The following is a 27382-nucleotide window of genomic DNA, read 5'->3' as shown; positions in this document are numbered from 1 at the left end:
TGTATGCCAGCAAAGGGCTGTCCAGCCGATCGGCAGCGCGCAAAAAGAGAGAGAGAGAGCATGTAGTAGAGAGCGATGTTGGTATTTGTTTTGGTATTTAGTGCTAGAAAACGACAAAAAAAATAACAAGCAGCAATTATTGTGCAGTTAACCGTTATACAGCAGGCAGCGACTGCGACAGCGACCGCAGTAATCAGAGTCAGAGTCAGAGTCAGTGTCAGTTGTGCCCGTCAGTCGTTAGACGCGTCTCGTTAGCCGTGGACATAGCAATCGCAGCGCTTGGCAGTCATTCATAAATCAAAAATAAAAGTATATATATAAATCCGATTTGTTAACTAGCTGGTATAAAACGCGCGCAGCTCTCATATATATATAAATATAGTATATATATATATATATATATATATATATGTGCACATGTATCTATAGCATATAGCGTAAATCTATGAATATTTTTTGTCTTGTTTTTTAGTGATAATTCTAAAGACAAGATCGCTTGCGAGATCTTTTCGAGTGTTGTTTATGTACATTGTGTGTATATATATATTTATATATATACGTATATATATATGAATATCTATATATTTTTTTGAAATAGTTTTCTATTTATTAAAGTTCAAGTTAAATTGTTAACAACAACAACAATATGGTCGAGACCGTCGTCACCGTCGAGCGCACAACAACAACAACTGGCCCACCTGGCGGCAATCCCTCAGCCAGTAACAATGGCAACTTCTGGAGCGCCATTCGCTTGAATCTCGACTATTTTAAAACGGCACCGGGCCTCATCAAGATAGTCCAATTGGTAAGTACATTGATATGGCTATATGTATACATATATGGCTATATGTATTCTACAACTGTCTCAAATATCTAATTAGAACAACCCGATTGCAGTTCAGCTTGGCAGACTGCTTAATACTCTCTTACGATATGTCCTAATTAATTGTTTCAATATATATCAAAAACGATAGCTTCACTAGATCTAAGCTCTAGCTTGATGCGCCTCGTCCTTGTAAAGGGGCAACTGTTTTATCGCAAACTGATATACTCTCTTTCCAATTGATGAGCCCACAAAAGCCGAAATTAGGCAAAGCACATGGAAACAACGAATGCGATACGACATTGCGTATACGCCGCATTGCCCGTCAACCCTTACGATCCCGCGCTCACCTCCTCAATGCGTGCCACCTACAGAGCTTATCTGTGTAAATTGAACTTTTATCTATAGATTTCTCAATGCCTTCTGTCAATTAATGCATATTTCATGCCAGCTGGCCGCCATCTTTTCCCCCGTAATACCCTGTATATGTTGTTTGCGGCGTTCTATTATATGTTTAATTCCATATATATAAGAGATAGATACCGTTAAATTGCTCAATTTTATGGGCTTTCTGCCCGATAATAAAGCAAAAGAAATTATTTGCCGAAATAAAATTGCTTCGTTATGCGATTATCGATCTAGTGACATTGACTTTAAGTAAAAATCGGTCTAACTATAGATTATCACTCAAAGTATATATACGACGAGTATTACTTGTGATAATCAAAATTGTATTGTTGGGCATTTTGATAAGTATTGCTAAGAAATCTAATCGATCATTCCTTTCGATAAATATTACAAATTGTATTGACATATAGTAGAAGAACAGGGTATCGTGCCATCGTGCAAGCTTTTCTATGTTTCAGCTATCTTTAGCTTTGTGTTGTAGTGTGAATGTGTGTGTGTGTGTGTGTGCGTGAGTATGTCAGGATCTCATTAGACGGATAAGATAGGCACGTCAAAAGGGCATCATGTGAGCAAGGCATGTGGTTGAAAATTCGATTCCAATACGACATATAAATGTCTATATATATATATCAGCTAATGACTTTTAAATCGAATATGTAATTTATAGAAACAAAAAAAGAACAAAAAGTAGTTAAATTCGTACAGCTGTTCGGTTTCACAGCAACTTTATATAGAATTTATGTATTTATACATAGAGTATATACATATATATATATATATATATATATGTTTATATGTGTTATATATATATATGGATATATGTAAACCCAATTGCGGGCGCGTGGGAAGCCGTCACCAGTTAGCCATGCGAATGCCAACAACCCACAAGAACCGCAATGAAAACATGAACTGAATTAACTGCAATTATATATAAATATATATATATATATATATATATATATATGTAGACACATATATACTACTATCTGCACACTCTATATACGTATATGCACTGTACATAATTTGTGTTTTAAAGAATGAAATATTTATTAGATTTGCAAATATTACTAAAATATATTTTTAAAAAAAATGTGAAAATATAAAAAATTATTAAATTGGGCTTACAAAATAGTGATTTAATAAAAACCGCGCTCAGTTTCGAACCAGCAACTGCTCGCTTAACAGGCGCGCGCCTTGCCATTAAGCCAAGCCTATGGAGCTGTGGTGGGAAAGGAAACGAATGAAAGGAACGAAAGGAATGGAACGAAAATATTTTAAATTTATAATGAAGCCTGAAAAAAACGAAAAATATTAAACAGACAAACAATATTACAATATTTCCTAATTTTTTTACTGTGCATGTGTCGGCATCCGCCCACAGGTGGCCGCCAACACGCGACCACAACAAGTACAGCAGCAGTGTGACACACACGCATACACACACACACACACACACACAGATATACGTCGCTCTAAGTAAAAAGAAACGTGGTGAAAGCTAGATCAGGCAGTGATTTTTTTTTTGCGGCAAGCTTCACTGTCAATGCTACACACACCCACACACACACACACATCCACGCGCGCGCATTCACAGACAGTTAGACACACGTGTATTTTACCGTTAACAAGGACACATTCACATTAATAATGAACACTTCTCCAATTATTATTAGCCTCAAATTGAGCCGAAAAAAATCAATAAAACGGCACATTTCGAGACACACAAATTCGAGGCGCTTATATCATTATCCAAAACACATCTCCGTTAACCCCTCACCTCCGGCTGCCCTTTTACCTATCAAATATTCACAGGCTAATTACGCTTTTCACTCTATGCGATTCTCATGTTAGCCAAATGTAATTGTGCCCAATTTTCTCTTCCTTTAACTGAAAATAGTTGTTACCGTTGTCGTTGTTGTTTTGGTTACAAAGAACAGTTAAATGTGGCTCTGGCTTCCGCATTGAATGCACTTTCAGCTCCAATCTTATCGACTTTCGTTTCTTTTCGACAACTGATAAAGTAGCTTAAGCATAGAGAGTCCATCAAGCGAACATGGCCTATAAAAATGAGCCGATATATGATTTATATATAATTATATATATATGTATATGGTATATGAATTAGGTAAATTAATTAAATTTAGGCCGTCTCAATTATGATAAATGACGATATACGAGGGCACTTTAAAGAGTAATGCGAATTTCGTATTTTTCTCCTTAAAAATATATTATAATTCTATCTTTTCCCATAAATAATCCCCCTAACTTAAGAGCAATAGGTGAGAGCGGTACTTTCTGAACACACCTCGTTTGGGAAATTTCGTTTAATTGAAAGGAACTAGTTGGCGAACCGGAAAGTTCAAGGAACTAGTGGTTATCTTTGACAATCTAGCAAATTCCAGCAATGGAGTAAAGAACATTTAAACCAATAACTCAAACGATTCACTCTAAATATATGTATATATACTTTATAGGCTAGATTAATACTTGGCTAATAATCCTGAATAGCCCTGTTTCATATGACTCATTGGCCGCGTTACTCATACGCACCGATAACAGGCCGATAATGGGTATTGTTAAAGTGAACAAAACGTTGTTTAGAGATAACACTGAAATCCCCCGAACATACACCGCAATCTCGCTCTCCCTCTTACTCCCGCGCTGTCTATGGCCAGCTGGCCAACAGTTCGTCCTTTATTGGCTTTATTACTCATACGATCAGTATGGCTCACTTAACGCTTAAGTTGCCTGAGTTGCTTTAGTTGCTTTAGTGGGTATTCTATTTATGGGCATCTTATCGACCATCAAACAACAATAAACAGAACGATAGACCAACATACCATCTGGCCGCCATATCAGCGGACTATGGCTATAAGGGCGATAAGATTGCACGACATCAGTTCCAGTTCCAGTTCCAGTCAACCAAAAGCTAACGAAAACTCAGGCGGTTTTTTACTTTTTCTAATAATGTTGGTCAAACATTTGTGCAGCATGTTGACAAACCTGTTGTTGTTGTCGTATCGTGTACACATACACGCACACAAAACACACACACACACACACGAACACATGCACAGCTATTTATGTCGTGCCAGGGTCGCTTGTAAGCATAAGCTACACATACATACATGCACACATGCATGTATAGATGTGTGTGTGATTTGGACCAATCTACATATATGCAAATTGCGGTTGGGCACGATAAGAACCGAAATATTGTGCGCACGATTTATTTGACTATTTCAAAAATATTTTGATAGCCATTACGTAAGATCGGCCAAATGCCCGTACATATAAAGCTCCGCTGTATTATATATAGTAGCGGCAATTATGTCACACATTCTATGTTGCTTTGGGAATTTCTTGTTCCGATTTCAATTGAAGAAGAGACAAAAATATGCATATGTAATTTATAGGTTATGTACAGAATGTTGACTAAGTGCTAACGCGCAAGTGAGCTCATCTTAATGTACGAATTGACACTGTCATAAACGCAAATTACGCTTTTGCTTTTATTTGTTTTTTAACCCAAGCACACATTTTGGTCTGTTTCGTTTTGTTTACATGCTGACGTCATAAGCCTGCATTAGAAGCGCGTTGAGTGTGCGCAGCAAATGTAACCGTTATCTTTATGGTGAGTGTGTATTTGTGTGACCATTGAGGCACAAAGGCAAAAAGCCGCCATAGCGCATCCTTATTTTCGATATATGACCATGTGTATATTGTTATCGATATTCATTAATAAATACATTTGTACATTTAACCAAATGGCGATACAGTTACATAGCTTTTGCTGTCATGCGCCATCGATCAAGCGCTTTTCATGCTTCACAGGCAAATAAAGCATTTGATTATTTACCAAGCAGACGTATCAAAACGGAATATGATTCTGAATCTGAATTTGGGCCAGTGTCTGGGCTATTGAAGCGTTAAGTTTTCTAACATAAATACATTCCCATAGCTAAATATATGTATAAATATACATAGATAAGTGTGTATATGGCGTACTGTGATATATATTTAAAGAAAATACATAATTGCCTACATATATGAGTTTTATTTTTATTTTTGAAACGTGATGACGCAAATTTTTCTGTCTAACTTTTGCGCAGAGTTGCCAGCATATACTAAAAAATATAAAACCGAATGTTTGTGGTCAAGTGCACGCTGCAGGGTAGCTTGCAGTTCAATCAACTTTTGGGCGACAGGCGGCGCTTTTACTTCACGCTCGCGAATATTATGCGCTCGTGACTGTGTGTGTGTGTGTAGCGGCGCATAAGAAAACCAAAACACAAACAATAACATAAACAAGAACCAGTTGACTTCAGTCGTGGTAGTTGTTGATGTTACTAGCAACAGGTCGCCTTTGGCTTTGGCAATGTCTGCAACTTTCAGCTTTCACTTTTCGTCTGCCTTTTGTTTTAGCCAACAATAACAACAACACAGAAAGCTGCGTGTGCACACCTGTGCGCGCGAACGCCGCCTAATGCTTATTGCTATTTAATTGCAAGCAAAAACTCAAACAAATCACAAACCCAAATGGGCATGTCATCGAAATCTGTGTCATCGGCGCCCACACACGCACACACACACAGCACATGAGCTGAGCGTCAAAGTGCAGCGCTGCCATATTTATACGCAGTTCACGACTGGCTTAAAGTATATTGGTTCGTTCAATGTCCGTTTAACTGTCTAAAAGCAGCGGACTCATAACTTGAAATATGTGCATATGTTAATGTATATGTATTATAGCTCCTAGTAGGTTGACTACTAATTACACTATATTTTATTAAAATTATTGAAATTATTATTTTAAACAAGTTTACTCCTATATACAGAGCATTGGGAGGTCGGATAAAACGTTTCTTTCATTACAGGTTCTCAGCTCAGCTCGATTTAGTTATTTAGTATTTATGTATGGCAATTAACTGGTTGCCATTGTTCAATTGCTTAAGGTGACATCATGTCAAAAAAAAAAAAAAAAACATTTAATGTCAATTGAGGAATTTGCTTTGATGTTATATTTATGAATGGCTGGAATTTGTTCTTTTTCATTACAGATATTGGGCATCATTTGCATGGCATGCGCCTCGCCCGCACAGGCGGCAGCTACGAGCTTTTTTCTATTTGCTGTTGTCCTCTCTTTCATAATTACCTTCTTGCTGATTGCAGCATATTTCCTGGGCATACGCGAGGCGCTCAACGTGGCCGTTAATTGGATATTTTCAGTGAGTTTTACCATTGGTCACACATTAACTTTATCACTTACTCGCCCTATCTCTTTCTCTCCCTCCTATTCTTCCTGCAGGAACTGCTGACAACTGCTGTGTTGACGTTGCTCTACTTTATTGCATTTATTGTGCAGCTGGCCAGATGGTCCGAAACGTATGTCCCCGGACGTGCTGCAAATGTAACGGCTGGCGTTTTTGGCCTATTCAACTTCTTGGCTTATGCGGCGGGCACATATTTCTTATTCCTGGCGCACAGATCGGGCGCCACGCATTAAAAGTGTTTTAGCAGCAAAGCCGAACAGCGATCTGTTCTGTTTGATTCGATAACCGATAAGCGGAACAAATTTTTTTAGTCATGCGCACCCAAAAAAAAAAGAAAGAAAAAACAAACAAATAGCAAGCAGCGCACCCACCACAAAAGCCAACATAGCGTAGTTTAAGATTTAAGTGCAATTTGTTTGGAGAGTTTTTAAATAATTTTTTGTTTTTTTTTGTTATATTCCATTTTAGTTTTTTTTTTTGATCATTTAAATCTAACGGCAGTAACGAATGAACGCTCAACTACAAGTTCGCTCAGTTTGGTTCATGTGCGGGCTCAGTTCGGTTTATGTTCAGGCTCAGCTCAGCGCTTGACTCGGCCCGCGCGACTTGATTTGTTTTTAATGTTAGTATAATGCTTACTTTAACTTTAACGCCTGCTAACATTTAAGATCAACACATACAAGGCAACAATAACAACAAACAAATACAACAAATAAGTTCAATAAATTATTCGTATTTTGTAACTGTAAAATAAATATTATTTAATCCACCGCTGGTTGTGCACTTGACTATTCTGGCAGAGTGGCAAACCTGACTACATTTTGTACTCGCCCACACGCCGTAGGTTGTCAACTTTACTAACGTAGCTAATGTACATAATATGGAAATACATGTGTGCAGTAAGTGTGCTGGTTGGCAACTTAACTAATACAGCTGTTATCTGGTTGCCAAATTGACTAATGCAGCACATGCATATAATCCATTCATTAATGTACCTCTTTATTCTTTATTGGTGGTGGTCGCATGCGCGATATATGACTTATTTTGCACACAATTGTACCCTCTTGTTCTCTGATTGGCAACTTGACTAAATAAAAAGTTCACAAAAGAGTAAAATCAAATGAATATATTTTTCGGTTTTGGATGTAATTCTACTTTAAATTTTGTCGATTCATTTATGTTTTTGTTTTAATAGTTACACAAAAAATATATTTGTATATACATTTGTATATACATAATTAGTCACGATTGAGTTAAGTCTTCGATCTTTTTTTTTTAAATAAATTTTGCAATTATTTTGCTTTCCCTATTTCTGGGGATATTTGAGTTCCTTTCGTTCTTATTTTTGTGCAGTTTCTTTTAAGTGACTTTTTTTTTGTGGTTTTGTTTTGCTGGATTGAGTGGGAGGCGGAAGCATGGAGAGGCGAAGAAAAGAAAGTGTCTACACATACTTCTTGAACTCATCGTAAATGGCTAAGACGAGAGCTCCACCAGTACCGCGAATAATATTCGAGAACGCACCCTTAAAGAAGGCAGGTATGCCCTCTTGCTTAGCAATCACCAGCCAACAATGTGCTGTATTTTTGTAGATCATTTCCGATTTCTTAAGACCCGATTGCATCATCATGCGACGGCGCACCGTATCAAACGGATACGACGCAATACCGGCAATGGTGGTCACTACTTGAGCAATGCCCCAGCTGACGTAGAATGGGGTTTCCTTCGGATTTGGCAGATGGTCGCGACACGTATCGTAGAATCCAAAGTAAGCGGCACGATAAATAATGATGCCCTGTACGGAAACAATGAAGCCACGATATAACCCAATCAATCCATCCGATTTCACCACCTTTTTCAAACAATCTATCAATCCATTAAATTCGCGATCGCCACCCTTGCCCACATCGGCAGCCAATCTGCAAAACGTGAAATAACGTATCTTGGTGAATTTTAGCACAAAGTTAACCGTGTCAAGTGGCAAGGCCACAGCAACTAGTCACAGAATAACAATTTTACTATAATTGGCACTTTGATTTCAAGTGGCAACGCCACATATGAACAATGGTATTATGATTTGTCGCACACAAATGAATGCAAATCGTCGACCTACAACTTACCGCGTACGTGCAAAATCCAATGGATAAACAAAGCACAAGGAAGTCGCACCGGCAGCGCCGCCAGATGCTAAATTGCCCATAAAATGACGCCAAAATTGTTTCTTTTTATCAACACCGCCCAGAAATACCTGAATAATTAAAAATACAAGATTTTTTAGGTACATATGTAAGCAAAGAAATACCGCAATGGATGTTTCAGATTTGAATAGCGCTACAACTATTCCGACACTCACCGTCTTATAGACATCCTTAAAAGCAAAGTTAAGCGCCTGTGTTGGAAAATAACGTATCACATTGGCTAAATTGCCGCGCCATAGCGATGAAAAGCCCTGTTCACGTGGAATGCGCACAAAACAATCAATGATTCCCTTATAGCGCTGGTCCGATGCTATTTGTTTGGATACCTCCTGCACTTGGAGAATCAACTTGACGCGTTCGATAGGTGCCACAGCGGTTTTGGCTATGGCAGCCGACACGCCACCCATCATAAAATCGATGAGGAAGGATTTTAAATCACCTCCTGGTTTCATGCCACCGCCTTCGTCGCCCATTTTGTTGAATTTGGTTTTTTGTGCGGTTTCTTTTTGTTTTCACGCTTGTGTTCGGCTCTATATCTGCTAATTTTTTTATTGGTTTTAAAGTCCAAAGAAAATTAAAAATTAAAATAATTTTTTTTAAATTTTTTCCGAAATAATTGGGTCTAGAATAAAACCAGCTCCGTACAAAATGGGCTAATTTTGATATTGTATAAAAAAAAAGCCCACGACGTTAACTTTTCTAGACTACTTGGGCAAATATAAAAAGACCTACTTGGATATGTTAAAACAACGTAATCCGACAAATCAAGTGTTTCATTTTTTGTTTGCCTATTTTTCACGTGAAGTGGTGAACTTACTGGAATCAATAATTACACCACGGTGTGGATTTCACAGTCTGATGAATTAATTGCGCAAGGATTTACCTTCCTCAAGAAATCACTCCACCACAATTATGACGGACTCTGGATTGTTGAGAAATTAGAGTCGAAAAGGAATTGGCTTCCCCTGACAAGCTTTACGCTACATGAGGGAAAGTGATCGACGCGAATAAAACAAAGTTGGTCTACTATTTTTATCAATTTTTATATTTTTAACCAACTCGCAAGTTGATTTTTTGTTGGTTTGTTGTTACTGCAGAGGCTTAAGAAATGGTTCTTAATATTTCTTTTCATTTTGCGCACTCTATATATACGATCAAAACATTCTCGATCGGCAAAAGGGGGAGTTTCGGGGGGGACTGTTTCGTTGAGAACTGAGACAGAGATACAGACGCACCACCTGTGCCCTGCCACAATCACCTGTCGAACTTAACAAGAATGCTACTAGCTTATAACTTAAATATATGTCTAGAATGTTCGTCTGATATTGTTGTTGTTTTGTCTCATGTGTGTGTGCTTGTGGCTTAGAGATTTGGTTTGTCCTTTCCGCTCCAAATATCCTGATTCCGATTCCTCTTTTGCTTTTCTTACTGCTCTTTTTGTTGTTATCTGGCCATCAAATGTTGTTTGTTTGCTATTTATGCAAGTGCAATTAAATTATATTCCAGTTATTATATATAATATAATTTTATAATTATATTGGATTATTGCAGATGTTTTGCGCTGTTGTTAAATTTTTCTTTATATAATATAATTAGCTGGTAGTGGTAGTTGTTGTTTGTTTTTGTTTTGTTGTTTGTTTTTGAATAATTTAATAATTAAATTTACAAGAACTTCTTGATCTCATCGTACAACACAAGCACGAAAGCACCGCCAGTGCCTCTGAGAACGTTGGAGAAAGCGCCCTTGAAGAAGGCACCGCTACCTTCCTGCTTGGCAATGGTGGCCCAGCAGTGCAATGTGTTCTTATAGATGATCTCGGTGGACTTGCGACCAGACTGCATCATCATGCGACGACGAACAGTATCGAATGGATAGGACACAATGCCAGCAACAGTTGTAACAACCTGAGCGATGGCCCAGCTAATGTAAATGGGTGTGTTCTTAGGATCGGGCAACATGCCACGGGCGGTATCGTAGAAGCCAAAGTATGCAGCACGATAGATGATGATGCCCTGGACAGAGACACCGAAGCCGCGATACAAGCCAACAATGCCGTCACTCTTGAAGATCTTAGTCAAGCAGTTGCCCAGACCGGTGAATTCACGAGCGCCACCCTTGCCAGTATCAGCAGCCAAACTAAAAGGGAACAAGTTTTAATAAATATCAAAATATACACGTGTCTTGTATATATATCGTTATTTACCGAGTACGCGCAAAGTCCAATGGGTAGACAAAGCACAAAGAGGTAGCACCAGCGGCACCACCGGAGGCCAAGTTGCCCATGAAGTAACGCCAGAACTGGGTGTTCTTGTCAACACCACCCAAGAAGACCTACGAAGAGGGAGATGAAATGAAAAAGAAAAACATAATTATTATAGTGATCATATATCGACATCATGTATGTTTTTATGATTGCTTACCTGCTTGTACTTGTCCTTGAAGGCAAAGTTCAGAGCCTGAGTTGGGAAATACCTAATAACGTTGGCCATGTTACCGCGCCAGTATGAAGCAAAACCTTGTTCCTTTGGAATGCGGATAAAGCAGTCAACCATACCCTTGTATTGCTGATCGGGGCTGATTTGTTTCGAGATGTGCTGAACCTGCAGAAGCAGTTTCACACGCTCGATGGGTGCGACGGCAGTCTTTGAGACAGCTGCGGAGATACCTCCGGCAGCGAAGTCCTTGACGAATCCAACAGCATCAAAATCCTTGCCCATTTTGCTATAAACAACAACGCAGTTTCCAAAATTTTACAATAAGTTCAACTTCTCTTCCATATCAACATCATCATGATCTTCATTCTTTTTCTTCTTCCATTTCAGTCAGTCATTTGTGAGGTTAGATTTATGATTATGATAATTACGTTTTCTTGTGATCATTTTATATAAAGCACATTTCACTTTTTACACTATTGTTATATATACAACCAAATTCGATAAACACCACAACCAAATGAAAATATGTTTAAAACAGGAATAGGTGAAAACATGCGTTACAAAACGATAACGTTTAGCGCCAAACTTAACATGTAATCGATACGGATCGTTACCCAATCTATCGTTGCCAACTGTAAAGCATCGAGTAGCTTATCGATGAGTAACTCAGAGATCGATTACATGCCAGTTAAGGCCGCTTTGCACGGTTTTTTAGTGAATGCGAGGATGCAACGTAAATTAAAATGTGTGTTAAATGAATATGTACTTAAAACTAGATTAAAATTGTTAGGCATGCATAAATGATTAGGTCAAAAACAATTATAAATGTTATTAAAAATAAAGCTAACAGCAGTAGAGACTATTGCTCTTTGCTATATTATCTAAGCATTCGGCACAAGAAATATATATACATACACACATATATATATTTGTGTGTGCCTGTTCATTATATACAAAACATACAAATGGGCGATAGACACCAGCGTCGTTTTTTTTGCTGTTGTCAAGAGACTACAATTGCTTTTGTCGCTGTGCGTTCGTGCGCTTGTTGTATATATAAGTGGTTTTTTATTTCTGCCTACGAATCAGTTTTTGAATTGAAACCCCCAACTGCCACGTGTTTAAGTGGTTCAACTTTTTGTATATGCAACTGGGAAACTGGATGCACACCAAGCTGCGGTTTGTTTGAACCGGTAATAATAAAGAATAACAAATGCTTACTCTCGATTAAGAGCACACAAACTCAAGAGCCAACTAAATTTTGAATTTATAAGAGCTGTCTAAACAGTTACGTGGCACATACACATATTATTGCACATTTTGGCAATGAGCACATGTTTTTGTAAACGTGGGTGTGTGTCTGTGTGTACACATTGCATAATTTATTCGCTTGTATAACACTGTAGATGGCGCTGCCAGTTTTATTGAAATACTAAGAGTAAGCCAATGCGAACTGCTTGGCGTAAAGGGGATGGCTATCTAACATATATGTGCCAATGCTCTTCTCGCAACTGACATTGACCAGTGTCAAAGAGAGAAAGAGAGAACTTTCTTTTCATGCTCTTGCATTGTTAAATTTAGAATTCAAGTGTAGAAATCACAGCAGCAGCTAAAAAATTGTTCATTGTGATTTGTTGTTGTTGCTTCACGAATGGTGGTATAAAATTAAATTAGCAGCCACCGGCAGGCAGTCAGGCGCCCAGTCTAGGCCACTTTTCATTGACGAAACCCGCTTTTATGTAACCACTTTTCAAGAGAGGAATGCCAATGCCAGTGTCATTTAAGAGAAAGAGAGAGAGCCCGTTCAAGTGCAAGAGAATCTTATTATTCTAGGTGGTGGTATTATGGCCAGAAGCAAACAACTGTAAAAAGCGTTGCCCTGTTATCTAATCTCTCCAGGGTACTGCTGATTAAGAGCTTTTGCAAAGAGCACGCGCGACCGTGATGTAATAGTAACTTTCTCAAATACTCAACTAAATAGTACAACATAAATAAATAGATATTGAAAGGCGGAGCTATGAACTCAATGCACTAGGCAAAGAGGCACGTGTAACTGTTTTCTTGTTTATCGCTTTGAACTTCGCATGTGAACGAAAAGTGTTGTGGCTGCCACCCCTGGCGATTGCATAACTCTTTTAGCCAAGCACGAGAAAAAAAGTTTAAACATTGTTTAACTAATTAAACTCTGATTGTAAACACAATAAAACTGGTTCTGATATTATTGCACAATTTTTAATTGTTTTAAGCTTTTGCACACGTTTATGTAACAGTAAAAAAAAAAGATAATAGTTGATTAAATCAATTAATTAAACAAAAAATTAATTCACCAATGCTTGCAAATTATTTATGCTTCAGTTATTGTTATTGTCTTTGATTGAGTCGATTTATATTTAGGTTTATGCATTTCAAATGCATTTAATATGCAATACGTACAATTTGTTTGTGTTTTTTTATCACAGCACCGAAAAAAAATTAATTTATCTTTATTCCTTGCGAAATCAAAGGTCTGCACCGGACGGCAACTAAATTGCTTGTGAACAGTAGGAATAGCGTAGACAGCGAGCTAGCCTGCGCTGCTTAGCAGCGGTCAGCTGCTGCTGCCTCTGCTAGCTGTGGCAGCGGCAGATTCAAGTTCACGTACTCAGGCGTCGCAGTCGCTGCGCAACAGTTGTGAGAGAGCGAAAGAGTTAGCGGCGCCGTATAACGGTAGGCATATTGAGAGACAGTTGGCAACAGAAACTAGACACATAGACACAGTCACACATACAAAGCTCATGCACGTGTGCGCAAACGCAAATACCAAATGATCGAGAGAGAGAAAGCAAGAGAGATCTTATCTATATGCCTATCAATGTCTGTGGTGTATGTCAAGCAGAACAGCGATAGCAATGAATTCAATGCCAATAGCGTTGCATAACACCGTTAGCTAGACCTGCTAATCAGTTCATATATACACATATTGAGAGAGAAATTATGGGCCAGACTCTGATAGGAAAAGGAAGTGAGTGTAAGACAAATTTAGATACAAAATAAATCTATTGCCAATTAATATTGGCCTAAAAACAATGACAAGAAAAATAGAATAATAAAACAATGCAAATTTATTTAATACAATTGTTTTTCATTTACCCCTTTCGAGGTTTGCAGCGCCTTCACAACAGAAAAAAACTGAATGCTTGCCAAAAATGTAAACTTTTACTCAGTTGGCAACGCGCCGACGAAAACAACAGCGGCGGTGGCGTTGACGCCCGCGTCAACAGCGTAGCATGTGACTTATGGAAATTTTGACGCATGTGCCAAACTCTCTTTAGCACTCGCTCTTCGTCGCCTTTAGACTCTCTTAAATGTGAAGTCACAGGCCGACTTCTTTGTAGGCGGAAGGCAACGTAATTGAAATAAATGTGCGTACTGCGATTAGATTAAATACCACTACTTATTCAGCTCTTTTATATAAGCAGCAGGTTTCAAGGTCTTCTAATCGCTAACAAATTACATAAAAAGAATTGTACGCTGGACGCGCACTAATTAATAAGAGCGACAAATTGTGGCAGGATGCCAAAAATGCAGAAGCGAAGTTGTGGTGCGTACTAAAAATCTAATTGCGGCTATTCAAAAATAAGCAAGAAAAAAAATAGATTCAAGTGCAGCTAAATCTGTTAAATGGGTTAAGTACAACATAGAAATTTTGAATTTTTCTCTTCGACGGGCGTTTCCTGACAGCAGACAGTCGTCGCATAAACAATTAGCCGCGATCCGCAACTTATTCATAAAATTTCCACTACTTCAAATGCTGACGCATCAATGAGGGCGACGATTTGTTTATCGTTTGCCAATTCTTGCATTAGCAGTAACGAATATGAGAAATCGCCATTGAAAGATGTTTACGTAAATGTTTGTCTCACAACATTTGCCAGGACGTTTAACTATGCTATCTCTGCCGGGCATCGGGTTAGAAAACACCAAATGCAAAATGGCGCTAAAAAGGCCAAACAAAAGGGCATAAGTAAATACAAAAAAAATCACATGCGGCATATTAAAATGACGCGTTTGCTCTGCTGACGTCATAAGGAACAGCAGCAGCATCTGCTGCTGCTCTTCATAACCGGTTCTAACTTTTGTAAGCAAGCAGGTAAATGTAAAAGTCTATTTCTTTGAGAGTTCGAAAATCAACAATTAAGCGGTCATTGGTCAATGGTTAGAGAAATGTGCTCTTAGAAATTTTAAGAAACAAGAGAATGCAAAATATACATTGAAACAAACACACACACATACACAGGCATTCATAGTCGCCGTGAATATTGCGCGTGTAAATGGCATAGCGTGTGAGTAAGTGAGAGAGCGCGACAAGCACATGGAATTCATATGAATGTTCAACTACATCTGTATGCGTGTGCCGCATTTCCACACTTTTAATACAAAAGAAAAAATAGTGAAAATTTTGCACATACATACAACTAAAAAAGTGGATATTCAATTAGATTCATCGCAAAAGCAGCTGTTGCAAATTGTGCACAACTGTATACGTGTGCCTGTGCCTGTGTATGCACGAAAGTTTGCTTGTGTGGCACCGTTTTTTCTTCTTCTCGGCTTGCTTTCAAATTTTTCTTGCAAAAAATTTTTTTAGGTTAGAACTCGTGAGCGTTCTTAACACAATGCAAGTGTGTGTATGTGGGTGCATTGAAAAAGAGGACACAGAGACACGGACGATAGTTTTACCTTGTGACTTATATTAGACGCCGAATCTGTGCAGCCTTCAATTTAACGTTGCTTTCGCTTACAAATTAATTTGTGGTTATGTAAGCACAATTTATGCAGCGTTTTGTTGCCATTTTTATACAAAAAAAAAAATAAATTATATATTTTTTTTACAAGCGCCGCAACGTTTGGCTACAATATAGAGTTAGATTCATACACCGGAAAATTAAACCAACACCGACACATTAAAAAAATTTAGCACATTACATAACTTAAATCTAGTGCAAGGTGAACGTAAAGAAAAAAATCAATGGCAAATTATTAATGAATGCACTGTCCGATTTTCATTTTTGTTCTTCTAGTAGCTCGTAGCAAAAAAGAATTAAGAATTGTATAAAAGAAAACCACAATACCTTCAGTTATTAAACTTCTTACAAAAGCCACAGAATAAAAACTTCTTTTGCAGAATAGAATTTCCCACTTGGCGATGAAACTAGCCGCGTGCTCACTTAACGAACGCAATTCGTGAAGTGTTCGTAAAACGTGAACAGTATGGCAAACTATCGAGCAACTTGCATTGCATATATTCCGATTATAAAGATAGATATCGATTTTTAATACGATTAATGCGATATTGGGTGGGAAACTAATTATTGGTTAAAAGATAGTAAATAATTATCTTAATGTGATAAAAAATTTATTTAAAAAAAATGATTATAAATATAAGTTCTTTCAGTAATAAATTAAAGTGGCTTTTAATGAAAATTATAGGCGTATTTAAAAATAATACTCTGTGCCTAGAGTTGAATCGAAAGCACAAATCGATAACGAAATTCAGTGCTGTTTTTTTAACAATCTATAGATTTTTGTCATTGTCAAACACTAAATAGAAAAGCTGGGAAAACGTGCGACTACTTGCTAAGCTCTCTGAATAGAAAATTAATATAAATTTATATCTTTAAATTCAGAAGATGAGTGGTCGTGAGGGCGGTAAAAAGAAGCCACTGAAGGCACCCAAGAAGGAGGGCAAAGATCTCGACGAAGACGATTTGGCATTCAAGCAGAAGCAAAAGGAGCAACAGAAGGCGCTCGATGCCGCCAAACAACAGGCAGCCAAAAAGGGACCCCTTGTGGGCGGTGGCATTAAGAAATCGGGCAAGAAATGATGGATAATCGTAACGCATAAATATTTGCTACTTTTTTGTTGGAGAAATTCATTTGTGAACACACACACACATACACAAACGTACACGATGTAAATTGCATTTGCAGAAACAAATTCAGTTTTCGTCAAATGTAAATTGACCAAAATTGAATGTTCGAACAGTTTAAACAAATTTCTCTTTTTATACTTACGATTTAACACAAATAGCGCATTAAATACTGTAATAAAAGCAACAATTAATGCCATATTGTTTCCATGTGTATATAGAGACAAGAAAGGGCGGAACAAATAGATATCGAATACATAATTCTTCCAGATAAATGTGTATATTGTCCTATGCATATGTAAATTATTATCACATATCCAACTCTGGACTAAGGTGTTTTTTTTTTTGTATATAAATCATTTGGTTTATTTTTGCTCAACATTTTCTTTTCTCTCTTTCTCAAGCATGCGGAAAGCTTGACTGTGTTCCCAGTTGCTGCACTGACTTGGACGCCACTTCGCAGGCAGCTGCAATGTGATCAGCTAGCGTTAGGTCCGGGTAACGCGCTAGGCTGTTAGCCAAAGCGCCAATGAATGCATCTCCAGCTCCCGTTGTATCCAAAACCAGCTCCGAGGGAACAATTGGAGCAGGCACCAGTTCGTAATCACGAGACGCATCTTTCGAGGCATAGACAGCGCCCAATTTACCAAGTGTGATGATTACCGTATTGGCTCCCAGCTCAATGAGACGGGTCAAAGCTGCATTTGCCTCGCTGTAAGGCAAATAATCTATTAATATATACAGATTCATATATATATTTATTTGTATATACCTTATAGTATCGATGCTCTTGACGTCTGTCATGAGCGCCGCCTCCGTCTCGTTGACACACAGAATGCTAGACAATTTAAGCAATTCAGTTGGCGTCTGCTTCAATGCTGGCGCCGCATTCAATATAGATATACCGGAGAATTGACGCAATGCCTCCATCGTTGCCTCGATAGGCGTCTCTAGCTGACAGACTAGCACCTTGGACTTGGCAAAATGTTCCGCTGCAGCTCTCACATCACTAGCATTGAGCAAATTGTTGGCACCCACGACGATTATGATGTTATTCTCGCCACCGTCAGAGACTGCAATTTGAGCTATGCCCGTTGTTTGGCCGTCCAGTTGTTGAACATGCTCCACATTCACATTTTCAGCTCGCAACTGACATAGATAGTCACTACCAAAGGTATCCGCTCCCAGTTTGGCAATTAAAGCTGTTTTGGAGCCCTGTCGAGCAGCTGCCACACATTGATTGGCACCCTTGCCCCCGAATCCTGTTTGAAATTTATGGCCATGCAGCGTTTCACCCGCTTTAGGCAAACGGGGAGTATAGCTGAAAAAGTTTAGAGTTTGCTAATAACAATTGTTGCATCTCTTTGAATCTATTTACCATATAAAATCTATGATCGCCGAGCCAAAGACGAGCACGTCCAGAGTATCGCTCATTTTACTTAGGGTTTTTTCCGCGTATCAATGATGTATGTGCTAATCTTAAGAGCCTTGTTTGCCTTTGATAATTGGCAACAATTGAAATTGCAGCAGATGAGTCTTATCAGCGGCAACAGCAACAAATGCCATTATTTGCGCTGGTTTTGTTCTGCCTCCCCCAAAAGCCCGCAGAAACTTTGCGTTGGTCAAGTCTGACGGCGCACGATATTCCAACTATCGATAGACGCAAATATCGTTTTCAAAAAGCTTATAAGTGCTATAATAAAATAAAAATGTAGATGATTATAAGCAGTAGAGTATACCTGTAAATATAAAACATATTTTTCATTAATATTTCCTAAATTCGAAAATTCTTACAAAAAAAGACCGTTACACATTAATGATTAATTAATCTCCCAAGTTAGGAATATACATCTAATATTATCGCTTACACTATCGATAACTGAAAACATCTTTTCGCACTTGTCGCTACGATTACAAGTGCAACAAGTGTCAACAACTATATAAATATATAAAAGCCTGCTTTTTACGAATTTCTTTAATACAAAAATTATGTCGCTAACAAGAATAACAAATGTCCTAAGACTGGCACCGCGAGTAGCTGGTGAGTGTGACCAGCTGTCTATGTATTGCTTGGGATAATCATTGCATTTGCAACTTAACTTATTAAACCCAGGTCCAACTGACCGGTGCAAAGTCCAAATCTGTGGCAGCTACAATTATTAGATCAGTCTTTTAAAACCTTGCACCACTTTATCTTTATTAGCCATGCAACCACACCGTAATAACAGTAGCGCACAGGCTGCTAACGAGGTGTCCGAACAGTTCAAAACATTGGCCATTAGCACACCGAAACCTTTTGTCTTTCATGTGGAGCTGAATCGACCCAAAAAACTGAATGCCATGAACAGAGATATGTGGCTGTAAGTTCATATATATATATAAACAAGTATATGTATTACTACAATCCCCCCCTCGCTCTGCAGTGAGATCAAAACCTGCTTTGAAACGCTAGCCATCAATCCAGATTGTCGCGCCATTGTACTCTCTGCTGCAGGCAAACATTTCTGTGCCGGCATTGATTTGTCTTCCATGATGAGCATGAGCCAGCAGCTGGCTGACTATGATGACGTAGCACGCAAGGGCGTTATTCTTGATCGTGCCATAAAGTTGTATCAGGATTCGATTAGTGCCGTGGAGCTGTGTCCTAAGCCTGTTATTATGGCCGTGCATCAGGCTTGCATTGGCGCTGGCGTTGATTTAATTACCGCTGCGGACATACGATACAGTACACAGGATGCATTTTTCCAGGTGAAGGAGGTAGATATTGGCATGGCCGCCGATGTTGGTACACTGCAACGGCTGCCAAAGGCAATTGGCAGCCAATCGTTGGCACGCGAGCTGTGCTTTACGGGTCGCCGATTTGAATCTGCTGAGGCTGAGCGTAGCGGCTTGATCAGTCGCGTATACCCAGACAAGAACTCCCTGCTAGAAGGCGCTATAGCGCTGGCCGCGGACATTGCCAGCAAAAGTCCTATAGCCGTGCAGGCTACCAAGGAAAACATGGTCTATTCGTTAGATCATACCAATCAAGAAGGACTCGACCACATTGTAAGACACCATGCTACAATTAATATTTAAAAAAACTGCAATTAATATTTAAGATATATATGTATTAATATATATTTTATGCTTTACACGTTATCTTTTCAGCGCGTTATTAACAAATTAAATTTACAATCAGAGGACTTTGCACAAGCTGTAGCTGCCCAGCTTACAAAGGATGAGAAGCCTGTATTTGCCAAACTTTAAGCAGCGAACTCTCTTCATACTTGAACAATAATATATATTCTTTCTATTACTATATATACTCTTTGTACATTGAACACTTGGCTAATGTGGCGCATACTTAATATCTGGTTATAACTTAAGTCAATATGTATATATATATATACACATATATATACACACATATGCATTCATAAGCTGTATACATATGTGCATAGTACAACTAAATTATGACTAGGAATTTTGGTATAGGCCGTTTCGATTAGCATACTATTTAAACAGATCCTCCAGTGCACGTCGTTCCTTCACACAGCTAGCGGTTAATACTTCCACCTGCCCCTTTTCATTAATTAAGACATCATCCTCGATCCGTATGCCAATGCCACGAAATTCTGATGGCACATCTGTGCGCTTCTCATCAATATAGATGCCCGGCTCGACCGTGAATACCATGCCTTGTTGGATGCGTGTATTGCGCGGCACATGGGGTGTATCGTGAACATCCATGCCCAAATAATGGGAAACATGATGCGGGCAGAATTTATAACCCTGCGTGGCTAGCTCCTTGTGGTCAGTCAAGTGCTTGGCAACTAAACCGATTTCCTGTAGATATTTGCCCAACTTATAACATGATGATTCGAACAGTTGATCCAAAGTCTCACCGCCCGGTTGCATAATTAACTCTACAAATCAAAAACGAAATATGTAGAAAAATTGTGTAAGCTTATGAATAGATATATACCGATTATCTCCTTTTGCAGCTGCTCCATCATGTCGTAAAGCGTGCGCTGGGGCTCTGTGAATTGTCCGCTGACCGGCCAGGTTCGTGTTATATCGCTTGTATACCCGCCATACTCACAGCCTGCATCCATTAGCAGCAACTCCTGTGGCTGAAGAATTTGTGTATTGTTCACATAGTGTATAACCGTAGCATTTCGGCCAGCTGCCACAACTGGAGGGTAAGCCAAGTAGCTAGCGCTGCGCATGCGGCATTTAAAGTCGATGGCAGCATAAAGCTGATGCTCCGATTGACCGGGACGCGTCTCAGCCATGACCTCATTAAAAGCATTTGAGGCTATTGAACAGGTTCTGCGCATCAACTCCATTTCGGCAGGCGATTTAATCAATCGCATATTTTCCACGAACGTACAAACGGGCAATAAGTGGGTGCGTTCACTGTTGCACACTTGAAGGAGGGCATCCGTTACACTTGCCTGCTCCGACTGGTTTAGATCAAACCACAAATGTGGTTTCAATTGATGAAAACGTGCATTCAACGTCTGATGGAAGCTTTCGATGGGCAATGCCTCCTGCACCCCAAATAATTGCACGGCATAGTCGGGACCAGTGCGCGGGCCATCCCACAGTTCAGCATGCGGATCCTTAGGGCGCATAAACAATATTGATTGCACAGTCCCAGACTCATCAATAGTGAGCAAAAGCACCGAGTCTGGTTCTAAGCAGCCGGTTAGATAGTAAAAGTCTGAGTTTTGACGAAATACATAGGGTATCTTGCCGCTCATATACTTTTTGCAAGCAGCCCCAATGACCAGCTAAAAGATGTGTGTTGTAAATATGTGAATATGTGATTCGACAGCCGGCTTACCATGTGCGCTTTGGAGGCGCGTCCGTTAAATTCGTTCCCAAAACCCTCCGCATACGTTTGTATACCTTCCATAAGGCGTATGCGTCTTGTTTGAAATTCAGACTGTTCCACGCCGGGTACCAATTCGTGTGGCTTTATCAAATGCGGATGCGTTGCGCTTGTGGGTTGGCCCAAGGCACGTAGTCCATTTTTGAGTGCATCAGCCAGACTGCGAACTTCCTCTGCAGTGATTTGGGCCTTGCACATTCGAGAAGTTGAGTATGTGGAAAATTTTGGTTGGTTGCCAAGGGCCCGCAGCAGGCAAAAACGTGGCAGGCGTTTTAATGCAATCATAACGTCGATAAGGCAATTCAGCTAGTTTTGTTCTATATCTGTACGATATGTTATTTTTTGATAATTTTAAATAAATAAATACGTACAAAATTTGTAAATCTACGACAACCTAGAAAATAGAATATTTGACAAAAACAAAAACATTTGCCGCTTCGCCTTAGAGATGTCAAACGAACAATAGTTGATTATTAACGCGATATATTGCTAAAAATAATAATAATAATAATAATAATAGGAATCGGAAAAAAAAAGAAAATCGAAGTTAAGTGTATTACTCAAATTATATTTTAATTAGCTGATAGCTCCTTGATAAATAATTTGCAAAAAATATATCGATGACACTTTTTGCAAGGATTTCAAAATAAATAATCGATAGACAAATGTACATCTACACTGCCGCATAATTTTGCGTTTGATCTTGAGAAAGTATTATTTATTTAGAAAATCTCGCAAAAACTAACATATTCGAAATGGCAAATGAAGTAAGTGAGGAAGTTGTAGCTGACCCACCTGTAGGCAGAGGCGCATGTGTATACGTTATCATATATCATTTGTAGTGCGGTGTGCTACGTTTGCCGGTGGACTGCGAGTCGATACGGTTTAATGATTGGTCCATTAGCTATGAGAAGTCACACATATTGAAGAGCATGTGCCATTTGGGCAGCGATAAGTGCTGCGATAAGGATGATGCCAATCGCTGTGAGCTCTGCCACTATCAGCATACGCTGGAGCTTCCCCACCTGCCCGATATGGTGTTTCATAAAAATAAGCTCGTCCTGCAGCACAAAGATGGCGCCCTCATGGAATTCAAGCCCATGGATGCACTTGCTCTGGTCGCCAATGGCAAACAAGCAGCCGTCGAGGTGGCCTGCGCTCAGGAATGGCGCGAAACGCGGTAACAGCAACTGGACATTTATTTCTTTTGCATTTTAACCTTCAGTCAAATACCTTTCGACCTTGCAGCGCCGAACAGAACATGGAACAGAAATACAAACCCTTCGATTGGACATTCACATCCACATATCAGGGCACATTGAATGCACAATTTCGCTCAGAGACCACAGATCAAACGCTCAACAAAATGAAACTGATGCAGCGTGAAAATATTCTGTTTTATCACGATCTCACACTATACGAGGATGAGCTGCACGATCATGGCATTTCCGTGATGAGTGTGCGCATTGTAAGTTGCCTACAGATAGTATGGTCAGACAGCCTGTATATTCGAGCGTTGCTTCAGCTGTCAGTCTGTTTATATTGAAATGTAGATTCACCTGCTGCTCTAAGCTAATGATGTTGACTGTAGCTCCAACTTGTATATAGTTACATTTACCTGACGATAAGCTGTCCAGTGTTCCATCTGGCTGTCTGGCAGGCCAATCTTAGTTGTAGATCTCTATATCTATCTATTGCTTATATACTATATATTATTTATCCTTTTATCGTTTGTCAGCGTGTCATGCCCTCCGGTTTCTTTGTGCTGTTACGTCACTTTCTGAGAATCGACGATGTTCTCATACGAATGCATGATACGCGCTTCCATTGCGAGATCGAGAATGACTATATACTCAAGGAGTACATACATCGTGAGGCGCCCTGTTCCGAGCTGCAGGTAAACACACACACAAACACACACACCTGTATTACTAGCTAATCTATTTTCCCTCTGCAGTCGTCGACTAGTTACTGGACGAGCCCCGATGAAATGCAAAACTTTCTGCCCGTCAAAGCAAAGGAGCTGCACAAATTGTATTTCAAATAGCTCAGTTATACTGCTTTTCCATTTGATTTTTATTTTCTTATCGATGCATCAATATCGCAATAAGGCCAATTTTTTCCACACAAAAATCAATTGTTGAAAATGTTTAAGTTCAACTAATTTTATGTAATATTTAATTTTGGTAATTATATGAATATATATGTGTGTATATTTAAATATATATTTATTGTGCGACAATGAAAGCGCGCCTATAACTAATAATTGATTTAAGCGCATATAGCATACATATACGTATATATATATATATATATTTATAATATTAATAACAATTTAATTTCATTTGTATTGTGCGCCTTGGGCCAAGTTAAGCGCCGCCCAGCAATGCGGTCAAAGCGCGTTTATAATCGCCCGATGTTTCCGACTGCAAAAAGAGATATTGAAATTAGCTAATGTTATGAAACTGCATAAATCGAACTATATATATATATATATATGGGCATATCCAGGCGAAATTTGATCTAAACTTAAATAGAATTTGTTTCAATTGTAAAAAATTGCTTTGATTATAGTTAAAATTATAAATAAAATTGATTTTAGTGTATGGTAGAAGAGGCTAACATTATATACATATTCTTGATCAGTATGAACAATCGCTTAACGCTCAACAAGCTTTCTGTTCGTCTATCTCATTTGCACATAAGAGTTTTTATATCTAAATCGAAGTAAGCTCTCTCCGATTTGTACTAATCGATGTAGCTACCATATAAAACAATGTGTTTGTTTTTAAAGATATCCGAAAATATAATATATATATAATATAAAATATAAATAAAGTCAGATATATGAGCTAGGCCGATATTGCTGACTGCTATAATTCTTTATAGCAAGCCTAAAATCAGAAACTCATAGCTTTAAGGTTTTGCTGTTTTCAAATGGATCTCAGAGCTCTGGAATATCGATACTTAGTCGAACGACTATATCATATAGCTCTATAAGAAATAATCAGTTGAAGATTGAAATTTTACTGTTTATCAAATACAAAATCGTATTAATATCTGTCTATTGAAGCTTTGTAGGAAACATCATTCGATAAATTAATTTATATACTTTATCCTAAATCGTGCTACTATATATGATATAATTAACTGTTGGTTTAGCCTTTTGAGTGTTATATAAACTGAGTGTTATATAAACCTATTTCTGATTTCTTAGCTAACAGTAAACTAGAGCTGGATTCGAATCTCTTTGTTAAGGTAACTAAAGCTCAGACCTAGAAAGTTAATCAAGCACTTAAAGGCTACCAACCCATATGCACTAAAATATCACTACTTAAGTGTTAACCAAAATACTAAGCCATAGAAAAAAATTTAGAAAAATTTTAAAATTGTTTTTTTTTTTTTTAGAAATTTTGTAAAATGTTTTGTTTTGCTGGAATTGCCCATATAAATAGTTCGCTAATTGATAATACCATACACCAAGCAGATATATATATATATATATATATATATATATATATATATATATATATAAATATATATATATATATATATTTATATATATATATTTATATATATGTATATAGATATATATATGTGCGTATATATCGAACTGTACCAGGCAACCAATACTTACATCCTAGCACCAAGGACAAGTACAACAAGAACAACAACATGAACAATAAGGAAATGTGTAAGACAGGAATACGAAAAGCAAAAGTGGAAAATGCAATACATTAATAACTATAATTTTAAAATATAAATATACATATATATAATATATATATATATATATATATGTAGATAAACCTACCTCAATGGCGCTGTGTAGCGTGCGATTGTAGATGCGTTCGAACTCCTGCTTAATGGTGGCTAGATCGATCTCTGAACGGCTGACAATGATGCGTATTAGAGTGTCATCATCTGTGCCAGCTCCATCCATGGCCTTGTACAAGCGATTGGCAAAGAAAGCTGCCGGTGATTGGACGCACTCCACTGCAAGACGATGCAAAATCAACAGTCAAAACTTAGAGAAAGAGAGAGCGAGAGTGGGAATGGGTGGGAAACAAACCTATGGCCATCATGGCTTCATGCAGCTCATCGGCCATCTCATGCTTGATGGCCTGCTCGATGGTCTGACCCGTTAGCTCTTTGTATTCCTCGAAGACCAAACGCAATTGGGGGAAGCTGGCATGGGACATGATGCGATTAAAGACCTCCTCATCGGTGCCCAGTTTGGCCTCGCCGGCAGCAAAGAGTTGTGAGGCCTGGTCCTTAGCCAGGTCAGGGTCAACTGGTGTATTCAGCGGGTCACGCACACCGGTCACAATCAATGTGAGCAGTCGTCGAAAGAAACCCGACGTTTCGCTGCACATTTGCTCGGCTAACGGGCGGCCCCATTGCTCCTCGTAGCTGGCAACAATTTGTTGCATTTCCTCGTTCGTTTTGGTGCACAGAATTTCGACAAGAGTCGCCTCCTCGGTGCCCATGCCGGCCATTGCCGAGTGCAGTTGCTGGCAGAGGTACTCCACCGGCGGCATCATCAGTGCCACAATTACATTTTCAAATTTACCGCCCAGTTCACCTTTCAGATCGTCAATCAGATCTCTTTCGAATTCCGTTGCATAGGCGGCGCTAATCAGCTGTCGCTGTGCATTGTTACGTGTGGTCAGGATGTCGATTATTTGCTGCTCGTCTGTGCCGAGGCCACGCATAGCGCCGCGCAGTTCCTGACTGTCGCTGGCCGCATTGAATGGACTGTGTGCCGTAACACAGGGCTCCGCCTACACGATGAGTCAGCAGTTTGTTTTTAGACCCAAGAAAAAACTATGAGAATCGATTCAATTGCAAATAGAATGTACTCACTTTGTAGTCCATTTGCAATTTGGTTGTTGCTTGTTGGATTTGTTACGGTTATTTCTGTTTTGCTTTCCTTTTGCACAGTTTTGATGCAGATTCGTTAAGTGTTCGCGGTGGCTGCAAGTGAAATGTTTCGATAAGTTTTCATGTACCAAATATTTGCTTCTTAATTGCCGCAATTAATATGCTAAGGCGACGCGTTGAGTCTTAACGGCTGCCTCTATGCGATTGTTGCCATTTGACGTAGGCTCGTTAAGTCTTAGCGGCTGTTGTTGCAATTGCAATAACATTTGACGAAGACTCGTTAAGTCTCAGCGGCTGTTTGCTTGTTATTATTGCTGCTGCAATTGCAGTGCTTCGTTAGGATATTGCTTTTGTTTTTGTCTTCTGTTTTACTTTTGCTTTGGTACCGCTGTTTTGCACTAGTCGCTTGGTTTCACCGTTTGCTACTGACACGCAAACACAAAAACGAAATTGTCTGCCCATTCGTGGGGCGAAGCTTTTTTTGTTGCTAGAAAAGCTTTTAATTTCGCTTTAACTACGGCTTTGCCATACAAAAGGCAATGCATTTGGCACTCGCTCACATAATACGCATTCCATTC

General features: G+C 38.8%; 9 protein-coding genes across 14 annotated transcripts; 4 read left to right on the top strand and 5 right to left on the bottom strand.

Annotated features, from left to right (window-relative positions):
* The first annotated feature begins 169 nt into the window (after nt 1-169).
* On the top strand, nt 170-7330 carry LOC111593502 (CKLF-like MARVEL transmembrane domain-containing protein 4). 2 transcript variants are annotated; one of them, XM_023306270.2, is made up of 4 exons: nt 170-342; nt 616-805; nt 6292-6459; nt 6540-7330. In XM_023306270.2, exons 2-4 carry the CDS (start codon nt 647-649, stop codon nt 6735-6737), a joined length of 525 nt encoding a protein of 174 aa, XP_023162038.1. In that variant the 5' UTR covers nt 170-342; nt 616-646; the 3' UTR covers nt 6738-7330. The 2 variants fall into 2 exon arrangements, with proteins under 2 accessions (XP_023162038.1, XP_023162037.1); XM_023306269.2 differs by having other exon boundaries at nt 171-309; nt 6540-7329.
* A 441-nt stretch (nt 7331-7771) lies between these two features.
* On the bottom strand, nt 7772-9374 carry LOC111593499 (ADP,ATP carrier protein 2). Its single transcript, XM_030224080.1, has 3 exons — nt 8855-9374; nt 8622-8749; nt 7772-8420 (listed from the first exon to the last, which is right to left on the bottom strand). The coding sequence occupies exons 1-3, from the start codon at nt 9170-9172 to the stop codon at nt 7946-7948; spliced, it is 921 nt and encodes a 306-aa protein (XP_030079940.1). The 5' UTR covers nt 9173-9374; the 3' UTR covers nt 7772-7945.
* Nucleotides 9375-10314: 940 nt separating this feature from the next.
* On the bottom strand, nt 10315-16370 carry LOC111593500 (ADP,ATP carrier protein). Of its 2 annotated transcripts, none has more exons than XM_023306267.2 (4): nt 16244-16370; nt 11121-11421; nt 10904-11031; nt 10315-10836 (listed from the first exon to the last, which is right to left on the bottom strand). In XM_023306267.2, the coding sequence occupies exons 2-4, from the start codon at nt 11415-11417 to the stop codon at nt 10362-10364; spliced, it is 900 nt and encodes a 299-aa protein (XP_023162035.1). In that variant the 5' UTR covers nt 11418-11421; nt 16244-16370; the 3' UTR covers nt 10315-10361. The 2 variants fall into 2 exon arrangements, with proteins under 2 accessions (XP_023162035.1, XP_023162036.1); XM_023306268.1 differs by lacking the exon at nt 16244-16370 and adding an exon at nt 13569-13668.
* Nucleotides 16371-16658: 288 nt separating this feature from the next.
* Nucleotides 16659-17235, top strand: LOC111593433 (translation machinery-associated protein 7 homolog). Its single transcript, XM_023306180.2, has 2 exons — nt 16659-16735; nt 16799-17235. The coding sequence occupies exon 2, from the start codon at nt 16802-16804 to the stop codon at nt 16994-16996; it is 195 nt and encodes a 64-aa protein (XP_023161948.2). The 5' UTR covers nt 16659-16735; nt 16799-16801; the 3' UTR covers nt 16997-17235.
* A 131-nt stretch (nt 17236-17366) lies between these two features.
* LOC111593432 (ribokinase) lies at nt 17367-18671 on the bottom strand. Its single transcript, XM_023306178.2, has 3 exons — nt 18420-18671; nt 17814-18362; nt 17367-17753 (listed from the first exon to the last, which is right to left on the bottom strand). Exons 1-3 carry the CDS (start codon nt 18473-18475, stop codon nt 17441-17443), a joined length of 918 nt encoding a protein of 305 aa, XP_023161946.2. The 5' UTR covers nt 18476-18671; the 3' UTR covers nt 17367-17440.
* A 251-nt stretch (nt 18672-18922) lies between these two features.
* On the top strand, nt 18923-20342 carry LOC111593488 (delta(3,5)-Delta(2,4)-dienoyl-CoA isomerase, mitochondrial). Its single transcript, XM_023306253.2, has 4 exons — nt 18923-19082; nt 19245-19401; nt 19465-20089; nt 20192-20342. Exons 1-4 carry the CDS (start codon nt 19031-19033, stop codon nt 20288-20290), a joined length of 933 nt encoding a protein of 310 aa, XP_023162021.2. The 5' UTR covers nt 18923-19030; the 3' UTR covers nt 20291-20342.
* A 93-nt stretch (nt 20343-20435) lies between these two features.
* Nucleotides 20436-22408, bottom strand: LOC111593487 (xaa-Pro aminopeptidase 3). 3 transcript variants are annotated; one of them, XM_023306250.2, is made up of 4 exons: nt 22292-22408; nt 21873-22243; nt 21009-21819; nt 20436-20949 (listed from the first exon to the last, which is right to left on the bottom strand). In XM_023306250.2, the coding sequence occupies exons 2-4, from the start codon at nt 22203-22205 to the stop codon at nt 20537-20539; spliced, it is 1557 nt and encodes a 518-aa protein (XP_023162018.2). In that variant the 5' UTR covers nt 22206-22243; nt 22292-22408; the 3' UTR covers nt 20436-20536. The 3 variants fall into 3 exon arrangements, with proteins under 3 accessions (XP_023162018.2, XP_023162019.2, XP_023162017.2); XM_023306251.2 differs by having other exon boundaries at nt 21873-22237; XM_023306249.2 differs by having other exon boundaries at nt 21873-22408.
* A 149-nt stretch (nt 22409-22557) lies between these two features.
* LOC111593472 (TIP41-like protein) lies at nt 22558-24045 on the top strand. The gene is made up of 5 exons (XM_023306233.2): nt 22558-22687; nt 22763-23100; nt 23169-23388; nt 23659-23817; nt 23878-24045. Exons 1-5 carry the CDS (start codon nt 22676-22678, stop codon nt 23965-23967), a joined length of 819 nt encoding a protein of 272 aa, XP_023162001.2. The 5' UTR covers nt 22558-22675; the 3' UTR covers nt 23968-24045.
* A 205-nt stretch (nt 24046-24250) lies between these two features.
* Nucleotides 24251-27235, bottom strand: LOC111593439 (annexin B10). 2 transcript variants are annotated; one of them, XM_023306190.2, is made up of 6 exons: nt 27177-27235; nt 26787-26897; nt 25993-26704; nt 25735-25916; nt 25558-25560; nt 24251-24346 (listed from the first exon to the last, which is right to left on the bottom strand). In XM_023306190.2, the coding sequence occupies exons 2-6, from the start codon at nt 26796-26798 to the stop codon at nt 24290-24292; spliced, it is 966 nt and encodes a 321-aa protein (XP_023161958.2). In that variant the 5' UTR covers nt 26799-26897; nt 27177-27235; the 3' UTR covers nt 24251-24289. The 2 variants fall into 2 exon arrangements, with proteins under 2 accessions (XP_023161958.2, XP_023161959.2); XM_023306191.2 differs by lacking the exon at nt 25558-25560 and having other exon boundaries at nt 24254-24346.
* Between the last annotated feature and the right edge of the window lie 147 nt (nt 27236-27382).

This window comes from Drosophila hydei, unplaced genomic scaffold (assembly GCF_003285905.1).
Source record: "Drosophila hydei strain 15085-1641.00,03,60 unplaced genomic scaffold, DhydRS2 tig00000349-arrow-arrow-pilon, whole genome shotgun sequence".
Classification (NCBI taxonomy): Eukaryota; Metazoa; Arthropoda; class Insecta; order Diptera; family Drosophilidae; genus Drosophila; species Drosophila hydei.
The sequence above is the reverse complement of the archived record's forward strand: the minus strand, read 5'-3'. Positions and strand labels throughout refer to the sequence as shown.

Bases quoted from the DNA above. Each gene is read 5' to 3' on its own strand.
- LOC111593499 (XM_030224080.1), bottom strand. From the start codon at position 9,172: ATGGGCGACGAAGGCGGTGGCATGAAACCAGGAGGTGATTTAAAATCC. The intron at 8,750-8,854 runs GTGAGTGTCGGA...TTAATTATTCAG, and splicing joins TTAAGGATGTCTATAAGACG to GTATTTCTGGGCGGTGTTGA. The intron at 8,421-8,621 runs GTAAGTTGTAGG...CACGTTTTGCAG, and splicing joins TTGGATTTTGCACGTACGCG to ATTGGCTGCCGATGTGGGCA.
- LOC111593472 (XM_023306233.2), top strand. The intron at 23,389-23,658 runs GTAAGTTGCCTA...ATCGTTTGTCAG, and splicing joins CCGTGATGAGTGTGCGCATT to CGTGTCATGCCCTCCGGTTT. The intron at 23,818-23,877 runs GTAAACACACAC...TTCCCTCTGCAG, and splicing joins CGCCCTGTTCCGAGCTGCAG to TCGTCGACTAGTTACTGGAC.
- LOC111593488 (XM_023306253.2), top strand. From the start codon at position 19,031: ATGTCGCTAACAAGAATAACAAATGTCCTAAGACTGGCACCGCGAGTA. The intron at 19,083-19,244 runs GTGAGTGTGACC...TATCTTTATTAG, and splicing joins ACTGGCACCGCGAGTAGCTG to CCATGCAACCACACCGTAAT. The intron at 19,402-19,464 runs GTAAGTTCATAT...CTCGCTCTGCAG, and splicing joins ATGAACAGAGATATGTGGCT to TGAGATCAAAACCTGCTTTG.
- LOC111593487 (XM_023306249.2), bottom strand. From the start codon at position 22,205: ATGATTGCATTAAAACGCCTGCCACGTTTTTGCCTGCTGCGGGCCCTT. The intron at 21,820-21,872 runs GTAAGCCGGCTG...CACATCTTTTAG, and splicing joins GCGCCTCCAAAGCGCACATG to CTGGTCATTGGGGCTGCTTG. The intron at 20,950-21,008 runs GTATATATCTAT...TTTGATTTGTAG, and splicing joins GCTGCAAAAGGAGATAATCG to AGTTAATTATGCAACCGGGC.
- LOC111593433 (XM_023306180.2), top strand. From the start codon at position 16,802: ATGAGTGGTCGTGAGGGCGGTAAAAAGAAGCCACTGAAGGCACCCAAG.
- LOC111593439 (XM_023306190.2), bottom strand. The intron at 25,917-25,992 runs GTTTGTTTCCCA...ATCGTCTTGCAG, and splicing joins TGAAGCCATGATGGCCATAG to TGGAGTGCGTCCAATCACCG.
- LOC111593500 (XM_023306267.2), bottom strand. From the start codon at position 11,417: ATGGGCAAGGATTTTGATGCTGTTGGATTCGTCAAGGACTTCGCTGCC. The intron at 11,032-11,120 runs GTAAGCAATCAT...CCCTCTTCGTAG, and splicing joins TCAAGGACAAGTACAAGCAG to GTCTTCTTGGGTGGTGTTGA. The intron at 10,837-10,903 runs GTAAATAACGAT...GTTCCCTTTTAG, and splicing joins TTGGACTTTGCGCGTACTCG to TTTGGCTGCTGATACTGGCA.
- LOC111593502 (XM_023306270.2), top strand. From the start codon at position 647: ATGGTCGAGACCGTCGTCACCGTCGAGCGCACAACAACAACAACTGGC. The intron at 806-6,291 runs GTAAGTACATTG...TTTTCATTACAG, and splicing joins TCATCAAGATAGTCCAATTG to ATATTGGGCATCATTTGCAT. The intron at 6,460-6,539 runs GTGAGTTTTACC...TTCTTCCTGCAG, and splicing joins CCGTTAATTGGATATTTTCA to GAACTGCTGACAACTGCTGT.
- LOC111593432 (XM_023306178.2), bottom strand. From the start codon at position 18,475: ATGAGCGATACTCTGGACGTGCTCGTCTTTGGCTCGGCGATCATAGAT. The intron at 18,363-18,419 runs GTAAATAGATTC...AAACTTTTTCAG, and splicing joins GCGATCATAGATTTTATATG to CTATACTCCCCGTTTGCCTA. The intron at 17,754-17,813 runs GTATATACAAAT...TTTGCCTTACAG, and splicing joins AAGAGCATCGATACTATAAG to CGAGGCAAATGCAGCTTTGA.